Consider the following 26870-nt stretch of genomic DNA (forward strand, 5'->3'; position numbering starts at 1 on the left):
CCAGCCCCACATTTCTGTGATTCTAAGGCCCAGCAGCAGGGGCCTCTCCTAGACGGCCCATCGATTCGGATGGGCCTGAGACGGGCTCCAAGGGAGGTGTCACGGCACCGAATGAGCTTGTGGGCAGCAGATGGGGATGAAGTTCTGTCTGGCCAGGGTCCCCTCAGGCTATGCAAGCTTCTCCCAGCCCAGCTCTGCTGCAGTGAAGCTCGGCCAACTCTAACCACCTGAGCAGAGAGATTTTTCTAACGTTCTCCCCCTACAATCCCCCTTCGCTGGGCCAGAGCCACCCTGTAACATCCAGCAGTCTCAGGAGGGCAGCACGGCCCCTGGCCTCTGGGGTTCGCCCGGCTTAGCCCGAGGCTGGAGGGGGAAGCATGGCTCTGTCGCTCACCCCAAGTGCTCGGGGAGGTTTGAGTGCAAGAGGCGGAGACAGCACCAGGAGGCTGGGGCGGGGGGTCGGTTTTAAATAGGATTTAGAAAATAATGGGATTTATTTTTCTCTAGATATTACACAACTTAGTGTGGATTCTCTCATTACAGAAATACATTTTTACATCAATCCATGGAGCTGTCTTTAAATAACTGGTCGGGACGTGACCAGCAGCTGACTCAGCAGCGCCCCCATGTGGGCTCCTGCTTCCTTTAGTAGCCAAATGCTGTAGCATGATCCGTCTCCTCTCCTGGTTCCCACTCCCGGGGGCGTCCTGACTGGCCCGGTGCTGCGGATTCACTCTGCAGGGTTCTGGCACTCCTCAGCCATGGGGGTCTGCACCTCCGCCCCGTCGCGGGCTCGGAAGAGCAGCTCCCCTGACTGGATCACCTGCTCAGCCTGCCACGTGGCGGCGGCTCCGTACTGCTGGTAAAAGTCCGTGTCGGCCTGGAACATCACCAGGGCCTGCGCCGTGTGGATCCGCACGTGCTGGGCCAGGCTGTTGGCATCCAGGAACTTCTCCCCGCACGAGTCACAGGCGTAGAGGATCTGCGTGTTGGGGTCTGTAACGAAGGGGGGAAGCGACTCACCCAACGGCCGTGCAGACGGACAGATGCCCTGGGGGCCAGGGCTGGGACCCTGCCCCTGCTCACACACGCTCACGTAGAAATCCACCCCACCAGGGGAACAGTCCCCGTGCAGGGGGGATCCAAAGGGCTGAGTCCTTTGCACACTAGAGTGGCCAGAGCCCTAGGAAATCTCTAGGGAACCACTCGGCCCGGACCCCACGGGATGGGCGGGCTGAGGACCGTGTTCAAATCCAGCCAACCAGAGGCCGGGGTTCCCCACGAGTCATTGACAGCAGGAGTGCTGCATTGCCTGCCCCGCCCTGTTAAAAACCCTGTGAGGATCCCATGCAGCCCAAGGTGTCGCCCGGCCCCCATCACCGTCAAGCCTAGACTCCAAGGGCAGAAGGTGCCAATTTGCTCTGCTCTGGACCCCCTCCCCGTGGGCCCAGCAGACAGGAGAACCCTAAGTCCCCCCCGATCCCTTTAACTGCCCGTGTGGGGCTCTGCAAACAGAGCTGCGCTCAAGGGGGAAATAACTACGGCTGTCTCCCGGCCCGAGCTGGGCCAGCAGAGAGGGGCTGGAGACGCGAGGCGCAGGCGGAAGGATGTTGCAGAGGGATCAGGCATCTCTGTGCTGGAGCCTGACGTCCTGCATCAGTGAGAAGTGCAGCAACGCCGAGCCGCCACCAGGACCTGCTCCGAGAACAAAGGGCGCCAGCGCGGGGAGGGTGCACTGACGGACGCTCCCCCAACGTATGGGCTGCTCCTAGAACGCCACTGGCCCACGAGTTCAGCGTCTCCGGGACTGAAGCGGGTCCCAGGTCTGCTCCCCTTGGAACGCAGCCGGGAAATGCCCCCGTGGGCTCCTCACCTGCTTCCTGCACCTGCTTCACGGCCTTGGTTATCTCCGCCTTAAGTGCTTCGGTCTCGTCTGCCGTCACGGCGGCCGTCACAGGGACCACTGCGGTTGGGGGAGGGGAGAAGGGGGGTGACTTGGCTTGAACAAACCTCGGGGCTCAGCCACCCCCTCCCCGGCCAGGCTGCTGCTGATCTGGTGTAGGGCCCACGGGCGCAGTGCAGTCAGGGTGCCCTGTTCCGTGCGTGCTGGGGGAAGGCGACAGGCCCAGGCCTAGAGAGCAGGGGCAGCTGGTGCAGCAGCAGGGCAGGCGTCCGGCCCCGTGCCAACGGGCACAGAGCGAGAGGGGGACTTGCTCGGCAGGTGTTTCTGACTGGCCGCTGCTGAGGCTGCCGACTAGTGCCAGCGGGGGGTGAACTGGCCATGGGACCCGGACTGAGACCCACCAAATTCATTGCAACAGGGCAGCCGAGCTGTGTTCAGATGGTCACGACCCCCAGCCATGCTCTGCAGCGCAGCAGACCGAGAAGGGGAAGGGGCCTGGGCCCCAGGGAGGCGAGAGCCTCGGAGAGCCCCAGGCAGGTTTCCCTTTGGTGAAGCAGGCCCCTCCCGCCCCACGCAGGGGGGGCGGCTCCTGCTCTGCTAACGGCGCAGGGAGACTCCCAGGCTCACCTGTCAGCTGCGTGACCGCTGTGGCTGCCAGCGCCTCCGTGGCCAACGTGACCATGTCGTCCGAGGCCACGGTGACGATGTTGACCTCGTCGCCTTCCTCCGGCTCCAAGATCTTGATGCCGGCCTTGCCCTGGTGCACGGTTTTCACGTGGGAGCGCAGGTTGTCCACGCGGTTGAAGCCGCGGCCACACTTGTCGCAGAGGAACGGCTTCTCCCCTGCACGGAACCAAGCCCCGGCCCGGGTTAGCGTTTCTCTGCAGAGCTACAGGCACGGAGGTGGCTCAGGGGCAGGGCCGGGGGGTCGGTCACAGCCTGTTGGATGGATGCCCGGGTCGTTTCAAGGGCACAGGATAATCAAGACCCCAAACATGGGTGAGGAGGACTGCCGGGATCCCCCTCCCCTTCCCTCCCTCTCCCAGCACCGTGTGCCCGGCTCTGACCCATGGTATCTCCCCTTGGCTGTGCGGGGCAGAGCTGCTAACGAGTGGGACATGGTTCTTTCCCAGTTGGGTCGAGGGAAGGGCCTTCTCCCCCTGGGATTTCCAGGCTGCTGGGCCCAGCAGCTCCCAGGAGGGTGAAGAAGCTGTGTCTGCCTGAAGGGGGAGGCGGGACCCACCCGTGTGGATGATGATGTGCTTGGAGAGGTCGCCCACATTCACGAAGGCCTTGTTACACACGTTGCATTTGTGCGGTCGGATGTTGTCGTGGTGACGGATGTGGTTGGCCAACTGACTGGACTGGACGAACCTAGTGGGGATGAAGGGAGAGGCCATTAAGGGGGAGGTCGTTAAAAGGGAGCTGGATGTTAAAAGGGACAGAAAGCGCGGTGCCCCTGGTCAAGATCAGTCTGACGCATGGGCCTCTCCTGACAGCAGAGAGAAGGCCTGGCTCAGAGCCTGCAGCCTCTTCACTGAGCTGACCCAGTGCAGCCCGGCTGGGAGCATGCGGCAGGTGGGCACCTTGTGCCCCCAGGTTCCCACTGCCAGCCCTGCCCCTTTAAACCGGAAAGAGACGGCAGAAGCTCACGTGCTCGGCTCCCATCAGATGGCCCCCGAACGCGGAGCCCCATCGTAACAATCCCCAGCCCTGGACAGAGAATCGTTCCGACAACACGCAGTCAACCATGGGCCAGGCCCAGAAATGGTGAAATCCCCCCACCGGCTCTGCACTTTGTCCAGTGCCAAGCGCCGTGTGTCCCAGCACAAGTGGAGCTGGGCCTGGGCTATGTGCTGAAGGTTAGTCCCTGGGAGCCAAGAGCCCCACTGAGACCCCTTAGCTAGCGTCCCCCGCCACGTACAGCCCAACCCCCCAGCTGATCTCAGGACCAAGGGTTACCAGCGGGGCTGAGGAGACCAGCTCCCACAGAGCTCTGATCCCCCACCTGCGGGCACCCCCTTTGGCACCGGGCTGGCAGAGCCCTCCCATCATCCTCAGCTGGGCACAGCAGCCCGTGTGCTTCCCTGGCGATTCCCCCGGACACCCCTCCTCCTCCTCGGGACCGTCAGGAAAAGAAAGCACCAAACCAACCAAAGTCACTGTCCCTCTGCCAGGCCGGATCTAGATCCTGTGCAGCGGGCGAGGGGCCCAGGTGGCAGGGAAGCAGGAGCACATGTGGGCAGCAGGGGATCCCCACGGGGCTGCAAGAATCGAGCCCCATTCCTGTATTTGCTGGGCTAAGATCCAGGACGGCCTGGCCAGCCGGGTGCTGGAGGGAGGCGGGGCCCAGCCAGGAGCCCCGGAGGGGGGGCGGGGCCTCACCTCTTGCCGCAGCGCTCACACACGTAGGGCTTCTCTCCGGTGTGCTGGCGCACGTGGGCGATGAGGGAGCTGGCCTGCGTGAAGGCCTTGCCACAGATCAGGCACTGGCAGGGCTTCTCGCCTGGGGAGAGAAGGGGAGAGTTCACAGCTCAGCAGCCAGACGCACCAGGCCCACCCATGCCTCGGGCCAGTGATCAGTCGCTGGTGGGCCGCTCCTCCATCCAGCTGCCCCCTACACATGGCCATAGGGGCAGCGGTCTAGAGATCCTGGGGGCTCTGCCGCTTCAGGCCTTTCCCCAGCGGGTGGGAAGAGGCGGCTCACCTGAGCCCTAGGGCCTGAAATGAAGAGCTCTGGGATGGACGGACATGGGCGCGTCACACATGCTTGGGAGGCCCAAGGAGACACATGAGCCGCTCCGAGGAGCCGACATTCATTCGGACATGGCACAACGTAAGAACAGCCAGACTGGGTCAGACCAAAGGTCCATCTAGCCCAGTGTCCTGTCTTCCGACAGTGGCCAATGCCAGGTGCTTCAGAGGGAATGAACAGAACAGGGAATCATCCAGTGATCCATCCCGTCGCCCATTCCCAGCTTCTGGCAAACAGAGGCTAGGAATACCTTCCCTGCCCATCCTGGCTAATAGCCATTGTTGGACCTATCCTCCATGAACTTATCTAGTTCTTTTTTGAACCCTGTTATAGTTTTGGCCTTCACAACATCCTCTGGCAAGGAGTTCCACAGGTTGACTGTGCATTGGGTGAAGAAATACTTCCTTTTGTTTGTTTTAAGCCTGCTGCCTAGTAATTTCATTGGGTGACCCCTGGTTCGTGTGTTATGTGAAGGAGTAAATAACACTGCCTTATTCACTTTTTCTGTACCCTTTCCAATTCTAATATCTCTTTTTTGAGATGGGGCGACCAGATCTGCATGCAGTATTGCAGATGTGGGCGTGCCATGGATTTATACAGAGCCATTATGATATTTTCTGTCTTATTATCTATCCCTTTCCTCATGGTTCCTAATATTCAGTTTGCCTTTTTGACTGCCGCTGCACATTGAGTGGATGGTTTCAGAGAACTCTCCACAATGACTCCAAGATCTTTCTCGAGTGGTAACAGCTAATTCAGACCCCGCATTTTGTATGGATAGTTGGGATGTTTTCCAATGTACTTTGCATTTATCAACACTGAATTTCAGCTGCCGTTTTGTCACCCAGTTGTGTGAGATCCCTTTGTAAATCCTCACAGGCTGCTTTGGACTAAATTATCTTGAGTCATTTTACGGAGTTAAAGGAATGGGCCAGGGCATGGCAGGAGGGGTATAAAGATGAGACCACGTCTCAGTCCCTGGGCACGTCTGTCCCAACAGCACTGTTCGGTAGCTCATCAGCAGTGTGTCATTACTACTGTCACAGCGAGCCCATCAGCTTCTCACGCCACTGGCTTGATCCCCGGCCGCCAGCAGTCTGCGCTCTGGTGAGTTACAGCCAGGCTGAGCAGGTCGGCTCTCCCCTCTCCCAAGCAGAGCTCTGGCACCAAAACGGGGCGAGCGTCAGAGATCCCAAGAATCCACCAGAGACTTTGCTCTTGCTGTTGATTTACACGGAGGATGCCCAGATACTGTGGTGATGGGCAGCAGATCAGTTCTCCGAAGGACCCGGGCACGGATGTCCCACTATGCTGGGCCACCCCGTGTCCATACATATGCTCTGGAATCCTGGGGGCAGGTAGCACAGGCCCCTTGGCGTGGGGTGAGGGGGAACGTTCTGAAGGGCTGGAAGCACACAGGAGACCCCACTGTTTGCTGCACAACAGATACACACGAAACCAAAGCCGCTTGGCAGCGACTGATGGCACTTGGCAGAGGTCAGAGAGGAACTGGCCCCAGCCCTGCTGTTTGCTTTGTTTCTCATCAGCCAAGCTGGCGCTGCGCCTAGCCCCCGGAGCAAGAGGATGGGGGTCGTGGGGCCTGGTCTCCCTACCTGTGTGAATGCGAATGTGCCGCTGCAGGGCCCCGGGGTCCGCGAACTGCCTCTGGCAATGCACGCACACGTACGGCTTCTCTCCACTGTGGATCCGCAGGTGCCTCTTCAAGTTCCCTTGCAGGAGCCAGACAAGAGGGAGTCAGTAGCCCAGAGGGCTGTGCGTGCGTGAGCACTCCCCCTCCGCCCCCCTCCAGACTGGCTCGCTCGGGCGGTGCACGTTCCATGGCCTCGTGCTGCCTTAGCTCTCCACTTCTGCCGAGGCCACAGGGCCGGGTACTGTTCAGTTACTGAGTGCGACATTCAGGGAGGCCCCGGGATTTCTAGCCTGTTACACAAATACACACTGGCTAGCGGGCTCTCAGCCATGCACAATGCAGCAGGAGGCGAGGGACCCGTGCTATGCCATGAGAGGGGCTTTGCGTTGGCAAACAGCAATCCAGGGCGACAGAAACAGCTCAGATCAAGAAGTGACTCACGCTGCCTGACCCTAGCGGTGGCTTTAGAGACACCCAGTGTCTCTGAGGATTTTAGATTTAACTCCCCCATTGTATTAAATGCTAATGGGCAGCGTTGTCTGCTCTCAGGTTGGCAGCACAGGTCTCGCCATATTTGGTGTTCTTCTTAAAGCCCCAGCTCCTGGAGTCAGGTGATTACACAAGAATCTCAGCTTCCATTTTTAAAAAACAGGAATTTTCTAGCCTTCATAGCTATGGAGAAAAGCCTGTAGCTGTGACCCCCTAAAGGCTCAGACACCTGAGGGCAAAGAACCACTCCAATTTCATTATTTACTTATGTTTAAATCATGCGAGTCTTAAGCCCAACTCATGCCTGACTCGTGATCCTTGAAGTCTTGGGGTTGATGATAGTGAACAGGGCCCCAGATGTCCCTCTGCCCCCTTACTGGGGAGCTAGGCTTACCTCTAGCAGTGCCAGAAGTCCCTTTTGCTAACCTGAGCAGCGCTTTCTGTCCAAGCAGGGGGTGCCCCGGGAAAACTGTGCCCATGCTGAGTATCTGGTGACTCACTGAGGAGTAGCTCACCCCACCCCAATGCTTCTTCCCAACCCAGCCTAAGCCTGCAAAGCTGCAGCCTCTACTCTAGGTGGAGCTGTCTGCAAATGCCATGAGACAGCCAAGCGCGGACACGCTTGTACCCCCCCACGTGGTACCTGACGTGGTGAACTGCTTGCCGCATTCCCGGCACTTCAACGGCCCGTCCGCGATGTGGATCTTCAAATGCGCCTTTAAGTTCCCCACCTGCAGGCGGACAAAACAGCTCCACTGAGCCTTGCTGCTCCTCTGGGAGCAGAGGGATTGCTGTGGGCAGCCCCATGTGTATTGGAAGCACATAGGTGGGCGGCATTTGGGGCTGCCAACTCTCTAATCACACAAAACCGAACACCCTTTGCCCCCGCCCTGCCCCTTCCCAGAGGCCCCGCCCTTGCCCCACCCTTTCCCTAAGGCCCCGCCCCCAGCTCACTCCATCTCCCCTCCCTCTGTCGCTCGCTCTCCCCCACCCTCACTTACTTTCACCAGGCTGGCTCAGAGGGTTGGAGTGTGTGTGTGGGGGGGGGCTCCAACTGGGGGTGTAGTCTCTAGGATGGGGCCGGGGATGAAGGGTTTGGGGTGCAGGAGGGGACTCAGGCCTGGGGCAGGGGGTTGGGGTGTGGGTTCTGGCTGGGGGTGTAGTCTCTGGGGTGGGGCTGGGGATGAGGGGTTTGAGGTGCAGGAGGGGGGTCTGGGCTGGGGGTTGGGGTGCAGGAGGGGACTCAGGCCTGGGGCAGGGGATTGGGGTGCAGGAGGGGACTCAGGCCTGGGGCAGGAGGTTGGGGTGTGGGTTCTGGCTGGGGGTGTAGTCTCTGGGGTGGGGCTGGGGAGTTCTCTTCCTGGCTCGCTGCGACACTGGGGGTGAATCAGTCACCTCCCTCTCTGTGCCTCAGTTTCCCCATCTGTAAAATGGGGACGCTCAAACCTCTCACAGAGCTAGTATGTAGGCACTCAGACACCGAGGTGGTGGGCGTAGTATAAGAACTTGTACAGAGTGAAACAGAGTTCGGACTGGGGACCTACTCCAGGGTAGCTAGCTGCTCTCTAGTTCTTCACGGAGGACTTTGACATGTAGGAGACGGGCTCTGTTACAGCCCCTGCAGATCTCCCTGGGCTCTTCACAGGGGAAAAGGGGTTCTTGGGGACTAAGGAGACACCTAATGCAAAACGTTTCCAGGCGGAGGACAAAGTGCTAACTCTGAACGGGGGGCTCTGGGGCTGTGCTTTGGGTCCAAGCGTAGCCTGCAGCCACCTGCCACGTCACAAGGGGCCTGACCCAAAGCCTACGGAAGAATCAGTGGGAGTCGTCCCATGGGCCATGGATAAGACCCCAAACCAACAGGGAGATGCAGCCCAGAGACTCGTTGACCCCAATCCGGCCTCCCTCTAGCGGCTCTGGGTTCGAGGCTGGTGAATGCAACCAACCAGCAACTTCTATGGCAGACAGAAGGACAAGCAGGTCTGCTGCGGGGGTGTTTATTGTCCCCCTGGAGGTCCTGGCAAGCTGTCAGAGGGGCTCCCCAGCTGCCATCCACTCACCTGATTGAATTTCTTGTCGCAGTGAGGACACTTGTGCTCCTTGTCTGTGTCGTGGGTCTCCAGGTGGCGCATCTTGGAGGTGGGGTCGGAGAAGGAGCGCCCGCAGTAGTCACACTGGTAGGGCTTTTCGCCGCTGTGCACCAGCTGGTGCCGTTTGAGGTTGCCCGAGGTGGTGAAGAGCTTGCCGCAGTCGTCACACCGGTACTTGGCCTCTCCCGTGTGCCGCTTCTTGTGCAGGTTCAGTAGGCTGATGAGCCGGTAGCTCTTGCCGCACTCTTCACAGCCGTAGGGCTTCAGAGGGCTGAAAGAGGGATTCAGAAGGGACTGAGGGACTCCAGGCGGCTTGTCTGTTCGGAACAGACATTTCTGATCCTTCTCCTTTTGGCAGCTCTAAGCTCAACCCTCAGACAAGACACCTGCCTAGAGAGTCAACATAGGCATGTTCTGGAATACCTCCAGCATCAAGACATCAGCCCCAGAGACTAGGAGTCCAGCGTGCAGCAATGGGTGAGCTCTGTTGTAGCCAAGCAGCAGAGAGGGCTTGTTCCCTGGCTCAGGGAGGCTTCACCCCGTTAGAAGCACTACAGTTAGCCAGACGTCTGCTGCCATGGGGGCGACAGCAGGCAGAGGGAGAAGTAGACGGTGCATCAACCTGGCTGGAGTGGAGTTCACTCCGTTAGCAACCCCTCACTCCACCTACTAAGCCCTCTCAACCCCCCAACTCCCAGCTGCTGGCACACACACATGGGATCTGCAGCCCGGCCAGCATCCCCACGCTAGGGTTAATCTAGCTAGCTCGATTAAAATCAAAGTGCGGATGCAGCAGGGCCGGTTGTACGTACGTGGGGGGCTTATGCAGCCCACAGCACAGCAGCCACACAGCTGTTTTCACTGAGCTAGCTAGATCGAGGCTAGCACGAGCCGCAGATCACACACCTGGCTGCAGCGAAGAGCAGGCGCTCACGGGCATGTTGTTTTCGGCTGGCAGCAAGCCGTACCTGTGTGTCTTCTCGTGGGCTTTGCAGGCCGCCGGGTCGGAGAACGCTTTGTTACATTCCCTGCAAGAAAAAGGCTTTTCTCCAGTGTGGATCCGGATGTGCCGCTTGAAGTTACCGGTGTGCGTGAATTCCTTTCCGCAGTCCTGCGGACGAAGACGCACAGGGTAAAGAGCCAGCCTCACCGTGCTCCAGGGGAACTGAGGCCCGGGAGGAAGCCGCTCTCGCCTTACCTCACACTTGTGGGTCACCGAGCCGTAGGCTTTCGACTCGGTCCTGTCGCTGTAGGTGCCTGATCGCAACAGCCTGGCTTCCCCGGAGTTCTCCAGCCCGGAGTCTGTGCCCCCTGACTCGTTATCCTCAGGGTTGTCTCCGTTTTCCAACCGTGGCTTCTCTTCCTCTGGGATTTTGGCTTCCTCCTCTTCCTCCGCCGTCGTCTCCTCCTCTTCCTCCTTCCCCTCCAGCTCCACCTCCATTTCTGCAGGTTTAGGAGACAGAGGGATGCTGAAAACCAGGAATAAAAGGTGGGAGACAAAAATCCTACTGCGGCATTGCATGTGGTTAATAAAAGAAGCCTGCACACTTGGGAGACAAAGACCCAGGTGTGAGAGCTGGTTGGAAAAGGGAGTTACTCCCTCAGGGGAAATTTTGAGGTTTTTGCAGAAACAAAAAAAATCAAAACCGGAATTTTTTTCAGTTGAAAACCAAAATATTTCGAATCTGAAAGGCAGCCGTAGCGCTGCATGCTTCCAGCCTCCTCCAGAGGCCAGGCTCCCGGCTTAGCCTCCATCTGCCCTGATCGGCCACTGCCCCTGCCCTGTGTGAGGGGAGAGGGATGCATCATAGCAGTCACATGGCCACAACGCATCAGGGGAAACTAAGTCTGGCCGGGGAGTCCTACCCAGAGGGGGATTGGGAGTATGAGACACCTGAACTACAATTCCTACAAGGCTCCGTGGTTTTATTTGAGAATTGAAATATTTTGGTTTTCAGCTATTCAGGTTGATGGGGGGGGGAGGGGGGGGGAGACAATCAAAATTTCCCATGGAAAGCAGACACTTTTTGTGCAAAATTTTCTTTAGCTGCCAAACTGTTTTTTTTTGGGCAAAAATAGGTTTTGATGGAAAATTTTCAACCAACCCTGCTATATATAGTTCCTAAATATGGGTCCCAGGCTTAAAGGACCAGTGACGGGATACGGCCTTTCACTTCTGGGTCACTGATGCAAATAGAGTCAGGAGTGACTGAAAGATTTCCCCCTGGAGGGCTGTTTGATGATCTCAGTTCAGTTCCCGTTGGACAGGTGCTTGCACAGCATCAAATCCACCACCAACTGACCGACTGGCTGGCAGAGTTTCCACTGACTGACTGGGAAACCAAGCTATGCCACCAGGTGGGAGTGGGGGCAGACTGGCGGGACAGCCCCGGGGAGCTTGCGTTGCTGTTGCCTGTGGGGGACCTGTTCCGTACATAGAAGGCTCCTGTTTCCAGCCCCGTCCTTCGTTCAGCACCTAACTCTCAGAGTCTCTTGTAAAAATGCAGTTATATGGCCACGCAAATGGGCATCTAACTGTCACTTCTTGCTGAAATTGCTACACCTTAAAAATACGATACAGGCCGTGTTCGGCATTTAAAGAAGCAGTGCACAAGGAGTTTGGGGCTTCTGACCAGCTAGCCTTCCCCACCCCCGTACACTTCCGAAAGTGCACAGAAGTTGGAACTGATTTGATCCCACCGTGCCGTCCTGGCGTTTGCATGCTGGCGAGGCAGAGGGGGCTCAGGGAACAGGGCCACACAGATCTGGGGTCCCCAACATAACTCAGGTCTAATGTGCTGCCTGGGACATGGGGCCTCTCTCACTGCTTGGGAACTGGGATCTGCAACCACTTGAATGGAAAAAGTTGTCTAGAGTTACTGTCACTTCTCTAAGTGCCTCAGTAAAGCTACTGAAATGGTGCTTTGCAGCTTCGAACAGGCCCTGGTGTTTCGCTACAGCTCCCCCTGCTCCAGCGATTTGCTGCTCAGAGCAACGCAATCCTGACGTACTCAGGCTGCAGGTTTCATGGCCTGCTGCAACAGCACCCAGTGACACCTGTTCCCATCCGACTTCACGTCCTGCCACTCGGGCCTGTTCCCTGCGGAGCCGAGAGCAGCCAACTGTCCGGGAAAGAACCAGAGGGAGCAGCGAGCCCCGCACTGGCGAAATCAAACACACAGGGCAGAAACATTTAACAAGTGTGGGGGTGTAGCCATGAGGAGCCTGAGGTCTGGAGCTATTCCTCTGTGCCTAAGGAGATGGAGCCGACAAAGCTGGATGTACGGGGGGAAGTTACTGTCACTACTTTCATTTCAAAATGGCAAACCACTATCCCGTGCCGGGGGTAGGTCGGCACCTTGCTCTGAACTCTGGGAGGAGCTGCACTTTGCGGCCGGGCTGGTGTTGTTGGGCCTGGTACCCTCTGGCTGCTGCCTACTGTGCACCTCAGAGTGGGCGTCCTCCCGTACAGCGTTGCCTGCACCTAGAAACAAAGAAGAGCACGTTCGAACCATCCACTGCGACGGCTGCGCTGTACTGTGAGGGAATGGGACAGCCTGGCAGCTGCTCAGCATACAGATTCCCGCGGGGGAGTGGGGGGGAGCAGAGCATGGAGGACTGTGGAAAGGATCAGGCGAGATTAAGCGGTGTGGGGGAGGCAGAAGGCTGCCCCAAGGGCTAGCAGCAGCACAAATGAAGGCATGAAGCCGGGAAGCTTAATTACCTTCCCTTTCTATACATAACCTTCCTCGGGCTCACCCGCTCTGTCGCTGGTCTCCTTGCTGTCCTCTTCCTCAGGCTCCTTCTCCTTTGGCTTTGCTGCAGCCTCCGTCAGCTCCTCCTCTTGTCTATCAGATGGGATCTGCTCAGCTTTGTCGAGTCCACCGAGCGTTTCTGCCACTGCTTTACCTTCTTCGGGTGCTTTCACCTCCCCTACGGGGAAACACACACAAGCAAACCACACTCCCTTCACATCTGGTGACGACAGAGGGACAAAGCAACCAGAACTTCCGCGCTGGACTCTCCGAGAGTCCAAACAATGGACACAGCAGTCAGAAAGGCCAGCCAATAGCCCTGGGGCGCTAATTGTCTTAAGATGCTATCAACACGTACTACCAGCGGGACAAGAAAGGAAAACAAACATTTAGCAGCAAACACGTAACGCCTGGTGCCATCCATACGCAGATACATAAGCCTCATCTCTATCTGGGGAGGGTAAGTTAGAGGGAACAGATCTAAGCCAGAACTCACGACTTACAATACTGAAACCTGCTGCGTGTGTCTGACCAATCTTAGCGCACCACATCCCTGTCCCCGCAGTCTTGCAGTGCCAAGACTAAGATTTGGAGCCATTGAAGCTACAGAGCGGGACAGAGCAGCCACTGACCAGGAGATGGACGTTGCCAGGTACAGCTGTGCTCTTCACCTGAGAAACTGGCCTGGGAGCCAATGTTCTGCATTCCAATCTGCGGCTTCGCAGGCCACATGCACAGCTTGGGGTGACCTCACCTGCACCTCCCTTACGTTTCTTTTGGAAGAAAATGGTTCTTTATTGACTGACTAACCACTGAGCTCACCACAATCTCCAGGCCAGCTTATTACAGTAAAGAAAACATCTGGCTGGGGATGGATCAATGTTTAGCTTCTCCTCTCAGCTCCTGCCTGATTTAAGGACAGTTCAGTAACAGATCCACACTAAAGAGAGCAATCAAATCCTGACTAAACCAGCACTCCCTGAGAAGAGCCTTTTTGAACATATTCCTGTTGGGAACGGGAAGACCCGGGGGGTAAGAAGGCTGCCTACCGGTCACTTCAGGGACCTTGTGGCTTTCTGAATTGGGTTCAGCTGACACGGTGAGAGACTTCAAAGCATTGCAAGCGTTGACGATTTCCTGCATCTGAAGGAAACCGGCAACCGCTAGCACATCCTCCACGTTCTCTGGGCTCAGGTTGAGTTTGGCTGTGTACATGAACTCCAGTACCTGACCAAGGCCTGCAAGAAAACAGACCAGAAACAACAAAAACACAAATCAAAGCTCCGGAGATGAGTGGCCTTTTTCATAGCAAGCTAAGTTGCCAATACTTTAGAGGTTGAACTTTAGTGACTAAAGGCCAGATTTTTTTAAGACAGTTTAGGTGGCTAACTCCCATGGATTCAAAGGCCTTAACAACTTATCCTATATGCAGCAATAAAACTCCCTGAAAAGCCTACCCCAAACCATGCCAGATTCTTGCTTTCTAGGTAAGAGTAACAAATAAGGATACTTTAACCAGCTGCTGCCATTGTTAGTGTTAGTTTAGCACAAGAGAGTGGGGGAAAGTAAAATTCTATAGGCTGAAATAAATAAGATATGGAACTCAGGGAATGTGATTGTCTGTACCCTTATGTTCGTCCTTTTTATAAAACGATGATAAATTTTGTACAAAGTATGCCTTGTGACGGATCATTCAAAAACTCATAATCTGCTGAACATTATTGTCCAGGTAAAACATATGTGGCAACAGTGTAACTGTATAAGACATATTCCAAGTCTAGGGAAGCAGCCCAAACCAGTTCACCAGAGACAAAAGGCAAACTGACGCCTCAGCCAAGTGTCAACAAAATCAAATGGAGCATCAACTGGGTAAACAGCCATTCTTTGGCAGGAAGAAGGATGCGAGCGAGAAGTTTACATCTTGGCAGTAGAACAGCTGGGGGTTCCCGTGCAAACAGACTGGCTGTTGCCTGAACCCCAGCTGGCGATGATTCTCAAAGAGGAGGAAAAGATATAAAAATGAGGAACAGAGACCTCAACTCACCTCTCATCTCTACTCACAGCACCAACAACGTTTGAAAGAAAAAGTAAGTATCATTGAGCTGGGAGTGGTCCTGGTTGAAGGGATCCAGCCAGACTGCTGTGAGCATGTGATGAGAGAAACCTTTTGCGTTGAATTCACTTAACTTGTTAAGTTAGGTATTAGTTGTGTTTTACCTTTTATTTCTTTTATTGGATTTGTATCCAATACCGACTTTTATGCCTCATTACTTGTAATCACTTGAAATCTATCTTTCTGTAGTTGTTAAACTTGTTTTATTGTTTTCTCTAGACCAGTGTGTGTTTGGATTGAAGTGTTTAGGAAACTCCATTTGAGATACCAGGGTTCGTGCATATCATTTTTATTAATGAAATGATGGACTTTCTATGAGCTTGTACGGCATAGAAGAAAAGAGCTGGGCAGTACAAAACACCCATTTCTGGGACTGGGAATATGCTGGTGTGACTCTGCAATACAATTCAGGAGTGGCTGGCTAGAAGCACTCAGATAACTCAGCTGGGAGTAATTTACATGCTAGAGGCTGTGTGACAGCAAACCAGGAGTGGTTGCTCTCACAGTGAAGCAATGTAAAAGGCACATCAGATTGGAGAATTGAGGGGACCCAGCGGTTCAGCAGTCCAGATTGTATCCTGGGGAATGTCAGATCGAGGCAGGATGATTCTTTGGTTCAGGAGACCTGGGTTAAATTCTTGGCTCTGCCACAGACTTCCTGTGAGGCCTTGAGTGAGTCGCTTCCTCTCTCTGTGAATCATTGCCCAGTTTGTAAAATGAGGATAATAATACTTCCATTCCCTCATCCTTTGGCTTGTCTGTTTTGACTGGAAGTTCTTTGAAGAAGGAACGGTCTCTGACGACGGTGCTGATACAGAGCCTACCACAACGGGCCCTGCCTCTCGGTGGGAGCCTTTAAGTGCTAATGCAAGACAACTAATCAATCTTCTTCTAATATTAACAATAAAAATCTTTCCACCGCTTACTGGTAAGCATTGGAAGCATGTTGCAGTTACGGAGCGTGGATAATCTCCCATTCTACTCTAAGACCATTAGCTTCCAGACGTGATGCACATCTGTCCAACCAAACTTAATGAAGTAATAGCTATTGGGCATATACTATATATTGGCAGGATCATTGTTTCCCTTTCCCCTTCAGATGATTGTTAGACAGCTATCTCTACAGTGGTGTGAGTTTGTATAGGGTACTGGCCACATCTCGATCACAGGAATCCAACAGGTTGTATCTGGCTGGCTGCCATAGGGGCGACTCAGGGAATTACAACAGACAAGCAAGTCCTACATCTGTACCCAGTCCATTGGTTGAAAGAATAACTAAAAATAGAACAAAAAAGATGGAAGATCTGGAAGATCATGATATGATGGGTCTCATCTCACTGATGTGTCAGAATTCTTTGAACATCTCAATAAGGTAATGGTTTCCGGAAAACCCGTGAACATCCTTTCGACTTGCAAAAGACCTTTCACAAGGTTCTGCACAAGAAACTACTAAAGGAGCTAAGTATTCATGGAGGGAGAGGCAAGGTATTGTCATGGATCAAAAACTGGCTATGAGACAGAAAATAAATAAGAATAGGGATAAACGGCCAGTTTCCATCATAAAATATTAATAGTTAGGTGCGTCTAGGTTCCTACTAGGCCTTGAGTTGTTTAATATATTTATTAATTATTTGGAAATGAGGTGGAAAGAATGATCAGTGAGGAGGCAACCTTTGCAGAAGGCACAGAATCATTTAGGTTAGTCAAGCTCAGAGAAGACAGAGAAACTTCAGAGTGAATGGACAATATGATGGCAGAGAACATTCAGTGTTGATCAATGCCAAGCAATGCACATTGGAGGGAAAAATTTAAACCTGACAGATTCATGAACCTAGCAGAGTTCTAAATGAATTGATCAACTCAGGAAAGAGATCAGGGCATCACTGAGGACAATTCAATGGGGATCTCTACTCAATGAGCAGCTGCAGTCAAAGAGCAAACAAGATGGTAGGATGCATAGGGAATGGGATGGAGAATAATATACAAAATACTGTAATTCCATGATCTGAACTGATGGTACCCCTCACCTCTAGAATACTGTGCGCAGAAGTGGTCATCCCATTAGAAAATAATATTGTAGAATTCGAACAAGTTCAGAGAAGGATGATGAGAATGATTAGGGGCATGAAAACACTCTCTATGAAGAGAGATGGAGAAGACTGGGCTTGTTACCTTAGGCTTGGTCTACACTAAAAAGTTGTATCAGCATAGCTGTGTCAGTCAGGGTGTGAGAAAACCCACACGCTTGACTGGCACAACTATGCCAACAACCTCATCCAGTTGTAGACGCAGCAGTGTCGATGGAAGAAGGCCTAGCTAACATCGTTCGGGGAGGGAGAGTTCCCTGCATCGGCAAAAAAACCTTCTTCTGTTGGTGTAGGCTGCGTCTACTGTAGGCAGCTATGCCAGTATAGTTACCCGGTATGGTCTCCGTAGTGGAGACACAAGGAGATGAATAAAAGGAGTCATGATAAAATCATATAAAACAGTGAGTGGTTTAGAGAAGAAAGAGCAGGAGCTGCTCTCCTCCCTGTCTCGTAACACAAGAACAAGAGGACAGTCAATGAAACTGAAAGGTAGCAAGTCCAAAACTGATCAAAGGAAAAATACTTTGCTGCACAAGGTATAATGAGGCTGTGGAACTCCCTGCCACAGGAGGTCATTGAGGCCAAGAACTTAGCAAGATTCAAAGAGCGAGTGGACGTTTCTCACGGATATCAAGAATATGCAGAGTTATAAAAGCTAATACTTGGATATTAGGAAATCTTTTTCTCTAGGAGGGTGGTGAAGCACTGGAATGGGTTACCTAGGGAGGTGGTGGAATCTCCTTCCTTAGAGGTTTTTAAGGTCAGGCTTGCCAAAGCCCTGGCTGGGATGATTTAGTTGGTCCTGCTTTGAGCAGGGGGTTGGACTAGATGACCTCCTGAGGTCCCTCCCAACCCTGATCTTCTATGATTCTAATACAAATCAAGTTCTAGAAACTATGCTTCAGGGTTTAAACCAGTCTCTATTAGGGATTAGGAGAATGTAACGAGGTCAGATTATCCCACTTCTGTTACTTCAGGGTTCCTGCACCTTCCTCTGGGGCATCTGGTGCTGGGCACTGTCAGAGATGGGACACTGGGCTATGGACCATGGGTCTGATCCAGTCTGGCAACTCCAGTGTTCAAGAGGAACGTCACTATCCCCATCCCAGCCCTAATGGGTTCTAGGAGGTTCTGCACATGTTGGGTCTGAGCCACAGCTGGTATGAATTGGTGCGGCTCCACTGACTTCAACAGGGCCACACTGATTTACACCTGCTGAGCATACGGCCCTCCGTCTCAGGGCCACAGCTCCTCCCCCAAGCGCAGCCTTGGCTTCTCCCAGGAGCCGCACCTGCATACCTGCTGCATTGCTGATGTCGAGATGCACCACGTCCTTCTGATCCACAAACAGCATCCTGAAGTACTCGCTGCAGGCTGCCAGCACGGCCTTGTGCGCCTTGAAGTCAATGCCGTCCACCACGAAGGTGCAGTCACACAGCAAGCCTAGCTGCCTCTGCTGGTTCAGCTGCTCCAGGACCTGCTTGCTGTGCTGAGGGAAATCCATAGCTGAGGAGAGAAAGCGCAATCACCTGGCTGATCAGAGCCTACGTTCCGTCCCTCCAGCTCCTGTCCTCAAGCCTGGTGCTGGAGCAAGGGACGTTTTATTAACATCATGGTTACGGTTGGTGTGCAAGCGCCGACTAACGGTGCTTAATACTGAAGCAGAGCACAGACCCACTTCCGCCCACGGGCCTCAGCCTTGATCTGGAGGAACCAATGTTAGAGCTGACGAGCTAATTCAGTCTCCACTGTGCAGGTAGTCATTGAGCCCATAAGAAAGACGGCCTCACACTGCACCATTGGTCGTTATTATGCATTATTTGTATTGCAGCAGCACCTGGAGGCCAGGGCGCTACTGTGCACACACATGGCTAAGAGAAGGTCCCTGCACCACAGTATGAAACTACAGAAAACAGATGGATACAGACAGATGGGAGTATACGAGGCAACAGCGAGATGCTAGTGTCGAGTGGGTTGTAGGAATCATGGCAGAGAAGTGTTTTAAGGAGAGATCTGAGGGACACCCTGGCAGCCTTGCAGAAGCTCCTCCCATGCACAAGAGCCGGTGTGGGAGAAAGCGTGAAGGTGCTTCTTGGAACGTTTGTTAAATGGACAATCAAGGTTAGGAGGAGGCTGTTCGGAATTTTTGCCTCCATCTGAAGTGCTGGCCACTGCTGGTGGGATGATCAGGTGTGCCAAATGGTATGGCCCTCCATGGTCAACTGTATCAGACCCACCCCATCAAACATCCCCCTGCAAAGCCGCAGGCTGCAGCTGTTTTAAACGTGGTTTGGCATAAAACCTGCTTCTGTTATTTTGTCACGTTTTCTTTCAAAAAGAGACTGCTGTTTTCTGACTGAAATTCACTGGTTGAGGCCTGCCAACGAAGGCCCACCAGTGGCTGCTGGAGCAACACTAGGAAGTGCCAAAAGAAATTTTAAATACTGATTTATAGTATCACATTTATAACATGTCCCCCGGTTCTTCCAGTCAGACAGACACTTAAAGCGGAACGTCCTATTGACCAGCCTCCATTCCTGTAACCCAGTGTTTCCCAAACTTGGGACGCCGCTTGTGTGGGGAAAGCCCCTGGCGGGCTGGGCCGGTTTGTTTACCTGCCCCGTCCGCAGGTCCGGCGGATCGCGGCTCCCACTGGCTGCGGTTCGCTGCTCCAGGCCAATGGGAGCTGCTGGAAGTGGCGCGTCCCAAGTTTGGGAAACACTGCTGTAACCTCCCCTTGCACCCAGCGTGGCTCCATCCAATTGCAGCTGCTAACATCAAACCATCCGCCTGGCCTGTTTTCACCACGTTGCAGTTACCACTGGCTCCCACTTTCCCAGTCCTTCCCCTTACACAGTGGACTGTCTCTGAATTAGCACATAAAGCCACGACCCTCTTCCTTCTTCAAATCCCTCCACAAGCCCCACTTCTACTGTGAAGCCCATGGACATCAACTGATCCCAGCTTGAGAGGGGGCAGTGGGGATTGCCAATATTTATTTAGATCTTTGAAATATTTCAACACATGTCAAACTGTACATCCAGGCAGCCTATGTAACTGCATGAACGTACCTTATCCTCCCTCACCCCATTCTATTCTACGATTACATCGAAAAAGAAATAGACAAAAGATTGAGGTTGCAAAAAGTCAAACACTCTGGAGTTAGAAAATGCCCGATTTAAGGCGGTCTGTGCAACCTTCGTTCAGCCCCCTTGTGTGTATCAGTCAATATTTCTTTTTATCCTCCTCATTCAATGTGTGGCCCCAGACGTTATTTAACGCACACCATCCATCCTGGCACTGAATACAAAATGACTGATTTCCTCCCAGGCGTTTCTATGGTGCTCTCCCCACCTGAGCGATTCACAAACGTTAGGGGATTTATCTTCACAACACTCCAGAGAGCACTAGGGGGGAGGAGGCGTCATCCCCGTTTTCCAGCTGAGGAACTGAGATCCAGCCAGATTTTCAAAATATTATTTGACAAAATTGTCAAGTGACCAACTCATGATGCCCAGGGCCTGATTTTTCAGAGAGCTCAGCATTTTTATAGTACTTTAGGAGGCCAAAGCACAGCTCCAGTTGACTTCAGCTGCAGTTGTGAGTCCTCTGCACTTCTGCCAATCTGTTCCCAGGTGTCTCATGGTACCCAGAACCACGGAGGAATACACCAGGACCCCAAGGAGCACACTTTGGTGCAAAGTAGAGCCGACTGCAGAAGCCCTCATCTTCAATATGAAGGTGAGGCTCGGAGATTACGGTCCCATGGGAAGCTCCACCTTGATCTCAGTGGGAGAGGTGGTCACAGATCACATTAGAACGCCTTTGGCTACACATGGCCACCTACCCAAAAAGAATCCTCTATCATTCCAAATAGAAGAGGAAGGTTTAAGTCAAACAAGCCGCCCCATGCAGTCAGTGTGCTTTCAAGAGCAGCCGCCCTGACTGATTGTCCAACTGAAGAGCAGACAAACAACATTTAATAGCGATATCCCAAGTGGCCCAGGAATGGGGGTGGGAAGGCTGGTGTCGCAATGTATGGAAGGCATCCGGTCTTTAAATAACCTGCGGAAGTAAGTCTTGTTGAAAGCACCTCTCACAGCAAAGTGGAATGTAGTGAGGGAGGAAGACTCCATCTGGGCTAAGTATAGCCGAGTGATATAGAGATCTCAGTGCCCTGGCAAATTTCAGCTTCAGTCTTTCAATTGGATCTGTACAGGCAGACTCCTGTGCCTGCACACAGGCTAATTGGGCGCCAGACAGGTGCAAAGGTGAGTCCATGTGGACTCAATTACAAGACTGGGGCCTTAAAGCAGACTTTATAGATTTCATACAGTAGATTTCATAAGCAGTCATGGGAAAGGAGGGAAGTTTCTCTCATGGATCAATACCTGGTTAAAAGATAGGAAATAAAGGGTAGGAATAACTGGTCAGTTTTCACACTGGAAGGAGGTAAATAGTGGTAAACAGGGATTTGTACTGGGATCGGTGCTGTTCAACATATTCATAATTGATCTGGAAAAAGGAGTAAACAGTGAGGTGGTAACAACTGCAGACGAGACAAAATTACTCAAGATAGTGAAGTCCAAAAGCAGACCAAGAAGAGGTACAAAGGGATCTCATTAAACTGCGTGACTGGGCAACAAAATGGCAGATGAAATTCAATGCTGATAAATGCAAAGTAATGCACATTGGAAAACATCATCCCAACTATATATACAAAATGATGGGGTCTAAATGATCTGTTACCACTCGAGAAGGAGATCTTGGAGTCATTGTGGATAGTTCTCTGAAAACGTCCGCTCAATGTGCAGCGGCAGGCAAAAAAGCGAATAGAATGTTAAGAACCATTCAGAAAGGGATAAATAATATGAACGAGGAGAGATTAAAAAGACAAACTGTTCAACTTGGACAAGAGACGACTAAGGGGGGATATTATAGAGGTCTATAAAATCGTGAATGGTAAGGAGAAAGTGAATAAGGAAGTGTAATTTACTCCTTCACATAACATAAGAATCAGGTGTCACCCGATGAAATTAATGGGCATCAGGTTTAAAATAAACATAAGGAAATACTTCTTCAACACATAGTCAACCTGTGGAACTCATTGCCAGGGGATGTTGTGAAGGCCAAGACTATAACAGGCTTCAAAAAAGAGTTAGATAAGTTCAGGAGGATAGGTCCACTAATGACTATTAGCCAAGATGGTCAGGGATGCAATTTTATGGACTGGGCGGCCATCGCCTCTAAGTCCCAGAAGCTGGGACTGGGCAACAGGAAATGGATCACTTGATGATTGCCTGTTCTGTTTATTCCCACTGAAGCCTTGGCCACTGTCAGAAGACAAGATACTGGGTTAGATGGACCATTGGTCTGACCCAGTATGGCCGTTCTTATGTACTATCTGGAAGATCCATAGATTCACTGATTCTAAGTCCAGAAGGGACCATCGTGATCATCTAGTCTGACCTCCTGTATAACTCAGGTCAAAAGACCTTCCCCAAAACAATTCCTGTTAGAATTAGAGGAACTCTTTTAGAAAAAAACAGGATAAGATATGTTGAGATTTTGAGAGGATACAGTCTTTACTTTGAGTTATAAAATTAGCATGTTTTCTATTATAATATAAGTGTGTGTGTGTGTAATTTCATGGACATAATCCCTATCCTTTCCTGAATGACTTCCAGCCCTTATCAAAATGAAAAATATTTCAAGCACAAAAAAGGGCAGCTGACCCCACAGGAAAACCTTGAAAGAACACTCTGTGACTCATCTGCTCATTTAGAAAAAAAAAAGAAAAAACCCAGGCCATTTGCAGGAGAGAGAGATACACCTGTTCTCAAGAGCTCATCGGCTCCCACAGCTTATTTGCACCTGAAATCCTAATCCTCCATTTGTGACTCACTTGCACAGCAGCTAATTACAATGTCACAAACACAGGGTTTATGGTTTCAAATGGGGAATAAGCAGCAGGAACAGACACTAAAATATATGGATAATTAAATAAATACAAAATTAATCAAAGACCCTGTATTCATACCCCTGTTAATAAAGGCAAGGAGAAGAGAGAGGCAGAAAGTGAGGTTTTTTAAAACTGAAGAACTCTTATAACAGAATTAGATAAACCATAGGAAATCATGCAAACAGAGCAAAAAGTACCTCCATGGAAAGGGGTAGATGACATTCAACAACATCCTTTTCATGCTCAAAATGGGCTTACAAATGTTGTATAGGCTTTGTGCGTGCTTGCAGCATTGGTAAAGAGAATTGAGTCTCAATGACATATCGAGAAGAAGCCAACTTTAATATTTGTAACTCCTGCTCAGAATTACCCAAGCGCAAAATATCTGATCAGAACATGTGGGGGGAAAGTACATTTTCACATCCAAACTAAGTCAAAAATGGTTGCATAAAATTTGATCACATTTCCCCAAAACGTGTGTGTGTTATGTACACGCCCCAATGATAGCAAGGGCGCGGCCACAGTCCTGACCAGACAGTTTTGTGCTGTAGAACTCGGCTCTCTGGGAGCTGAGGGGTGAAAACATGATCTAAGAGCTGGTCTATACTTGAAATGCTACACTGAAGCCATACAGCGGCAGACACTACCTATGCTGATGGGAGAGTTCTACCATCAGTGTAGTTAATCCACATCCCCAAGAGACTGTAGCTAAATCAAGGGATGAATTCTTCTATCAACCTACCGTTGTCTACACCAGGGTGTGGATTTTTCACACCCGAGTGACATAGCTGGTTCGACCTAATTTTTTAGTATAGACCAGGCCTCCACTAGACGCAATGAAGGATAATAAGAAAGTCCTTTCCAGATGGCCAACGTTCTCCCTTGTTACCAATAGCAAAGACAGTATGTTGGTCTGGGCGCAAGACCTGGGTTGAAAACTCACTTATTTCAGAAGCAGACAAGAGAAAAGGGGATGCTCACCCACAAGAGGTCATCTGGCTAGATGACAACTACTCATTTGATATCATTTTAAGGCAGTGGTTCCAGCAGAATTGGATAGCCACAAAGTAGTTGGAGAAGGGTAACCTGACATCACAACATAACGTCAAGGAGTTGTGACCATTCTGGGGTTGTGTGACTCCATCCAATGCAACAGTCTCACTTTCTCCTGCCCCAGGGTGCTCTGGAGGCATAGAAAGGGATCACAACAGCCAGAGTTGATTGGGTCAACCCACAGCCTGGTATACTGATAACATGCAATGAAGATCATGCTGTATTTACAAGGAGATACCTGATATTACTCCCAAATATGTAAAGAACAGTCCCAAATAACCGTAGCACGATCCCGTAGTCATGGGTTTCCATGGTAGCAAGTTCGCCTGTTGCTGGGGGAAGACTAGGAAAACACCTAGGGTAACAGCTCTGGGTACATGAGGAAAGCAAGAGGAGAAGGCTCTTCCTCCTGACAAATTAGAAGCCCTGGAGTCAGCTTCTAAACCAAAATTCAATCCGAAAGTTGCTGTTAATGGATATTTTCTTCCAGGAAGATACAGTTACTGCGGTGGGCGCCGACTTATTTTCTCACAGCGCTTGTGTTTCAATGCTAACAAAATTCCATCTGTGCAGAAACGCCCTTCATTGAGTCCTTTGGCCACACCATGACAGCATGCTTGGCCTGCTTGCTTCTTCAGAACCACAGCCCTCCGTGTGAAATCTGCTTTGAGGACTAACCGGTATCCTTGCTGTTTCCAGCTGATGCAGGCGAAGGACCTGTCTGGCTTTAAGATTAAGCTAGATAAGTTTATGGAGGGAATGGTTTAATGGGATAACATGATTTTAGTCAAATGAACAGCGTGCCATCGCTGGTAAATGGTATCAATGGCCAATGAGGGTCTGGCTGGAGAATCTTGCCTACATGCTCGGGGTTCTACTGATCGCCATATTTAGGGTTGGGAAGGAATTTTCCTCCAGGGCAGATTGGCAGAGGCTCTGGAGGTTTTTCGCCTTCCTCCGCAGCATGGGGCAGGGGTCGCTAGCTGGAGGATTCTCTGCTACTTGAAGTCTCTAAACCACAGGATTTGGGGACTTCAACAGCAGAGTCAAGGGAAAGGGGTTGGGACGGCTTTGTGGCCTGCATCATGCGGGAGGTCAGACCAGATGATCATAATGGTCCCTTCTGACCTTAAAGTCTATGAGTTTGCCAGAACAAGCTATTAGTTTGTTAATCCAGGGCGCCCAAAATTCACAAGAGAGGCCAGGGCCAGAAGGAAAGAACTAATCACCAGAAGCCAGTACCAAGTGTAGTCCAAGCACCCACCTGGTCCATCATTTAGTCTCTGGGAGCTTGCTAGCGTATTGAGGAAAGCTGTTGCAGTTTAACGACCTGCAGCTGAACAAAATTGGGGCACCAAGACTTACAAACTATTCGGTAACGGATGGTCCCAGATATCAAGACATGGATACGTTTTGACAACGTCTAGCTTGCGCCAAAATTTTGCAGTGCCGTATCGTTTTGTGTCTAGGGCCAACAACATCATATTTAAAATATACCAGCTGTGCCGTGCTATCAAGTTAATTTGATTCTCATGATCACCTTGGAGTCTTCCTCACAGGAATGCTGAGCTGTCCCTTTTTCAGATCTTCAGAGATCCCGGGATGGCAATTTGCGGCAGGACTTTTACAAATTTATTAAAGTAACAGTGTCAACGATCACCAAGAGTGATAATGAGCAGGGAAAGCCAGATGTGTTCTAATTACAGAGACAGGATGACAAGCGATCAGCGATGCTCAGTAAGAATAAAAAAATCCCTCACTTAGCATTAAGCTGTAAAAAACTGACACTAAAATCTGCTTGCATCTGCCAGAAGAAATCAAGGGAGTATCGGTGGCTCATACGCATCTGTCAAAGAGCCAAGGAGACCAGATGTACCAATCCAGCCTAATGCATTTATCACATTTCAAGACAGAAAGAAGCCTTTTCACTTTCTATCAAGTTTGTTGCAGAGAACAGAAGCTATTTTCCCTCCAAAGACTTAGTTAACTCCTTTCAAACGCTATTTACTCTAGCCCCTCCTACTCGCATACTAACATCACCACCATGTTGTACTTCTGTAAAAGCACCTTTTATCTGTGCCTCGCAAAGTATTTTACGAACATTAGCAAACTAAGCCTCACAATAGCCCTGAAAGTGTTCTCTGAATTTTACAAGCAAATCAACTGAGGCACTGGGAGTTCAAGTGACTTGCCCATGGTGACACAGCGAGTAAGTGGCAGAGTCATGAATAGAGCCCAGGTCTCCTGCCTCTTGGTCTTGTGATTTAACCATATACCATCCTGTCTCTAATCAACATGTATTTCCTGTAACTAACTCACTCCTCTTCTGGAAAGAAATTCTGCCTCTAGCACCCAGACCTTTGAGATAAAATTCACCAGCCCTTTGGTGGAGAAAGGGAAAACGTAGCTCTTGAAAAGGCCCCTTTTGGTTGAACTGGGAGCTGTTTTGACTTGCTCAGATGGTTCAGTGCAGTCTTGGAAGAGTGCTTCACTGCAGCCTAGTTGGTTTTGTGGTTCTGCTGGCACTGCTAGGAGAGTGCTGGTGCAATTGCATGGACAGGAAATGTTGCAACACTTCCCTCATCTGGGCAACTGGGAATTTGTCTTTCTATTCTACTGAGGTACTTACATGGCACCTGGCATCTGAGTTTATGTGGAAGACTTGGGATGCCTGTATTCCTGTATCAAATATAAACCCACCGTCCCTTTTCTAGCCAGCCATCTGTCATATGTGCAAGTCTGATCGTCACATTGGTACCTGCCATACTCCACTAGGAGTATATCCCAAGCTGCTTTCAAACTCACAAAGCCTCAGTCTTTGACATGCAACCAGGTTTTTAGATTCACTCAGGTAGTACAGCCATATATCAACCTTTCACAAAGGCAAACTCACAGGTTGTCAGTACAGTAACAGCTCCTTTGGTTACTGCTTTAAAGAGCTAGCCCATCGTCTGGGCACTATCTCCTTTTTGAGACTACATTAGCTTGACACACTTCAACCTTCCATCATTA

General features: G+C 51.5%; 1 protein-coding gene across 3 annotated transcripts in view; it reads right to left on the reverse strand.

The window, feature by feature from the left end:
• Window positions 1–459: 459 nt before the first annotated feature.
• ZBTB17 (zinc finger and BTB domain containing 17) overlaps window positions 460–26870 on the reverse strand; it is a 33247-nt gene continuing 6836 nt past the window's right edge. For all 3 annotated transcript variants that reach the window (XM_054009512.1, XM_054009513.1, XM_054009514.1), the window contains 14 exons: window positions 18143–18349; window positions 13693–13881; window positions 12648–12821; window positions 12247–12372; window positions 10087–10331; window positions 9857–9999; window positions 8859–9159; window positions 7442–7529; window positions 6272–6388; window positions 4289–4409; window positions 3147–3277; window positions 2531–2746; window positions 1874–1963; window positions 460–996 (listed from right to left, as the gene is read on the reverse strand). In XM_054009512.1, the coding sequence (XP_053865487.1) occupies window positions 731–996; window positions 1874–1963; window positions 2531–2746; window positions 3147–3277; window positions 4289–4409; window positions 6272–6388; window positions 7442–7529; window positions 8859–9159; window positions 9857–9999; window positions 10087–10331; window positions 12247–12372; window positions 12648–12821; window positions 13693–13881; window positions 18143–18349 (2414 nt within the window). In that variant the 3' untranslated portion in view covers window positions 460–730. The remainder of the gene's footprint in view (window positions 997–1873; window positions 1964–2530; window positions 2747–3146; window positions 3278–4288; window positions 4410–6271; window positions 6389–7441; window positions 7530–8858; window positions 9160–9856; window positions 10000–10086; window positions 10332–12246; window positions 12373–12647; window positions 12822–13692; window positions 13882–18142; window positions 18350–26870) is intronic.

Source organism: Malaclemys terrapin, chromosome 19, assembly GCF_027887155.1.
Source record: "Malaclemys terrapin pileata isolate rMalTer1 chromosome 19, rMalTer1.hap1, whole genome shotgun sequence".
NCBI classification, from domain to species: Eukaryota; Metazoa; Chordata; order Testudines; family Emydidae; genus Malaclemys; species Malaclemys terrapin.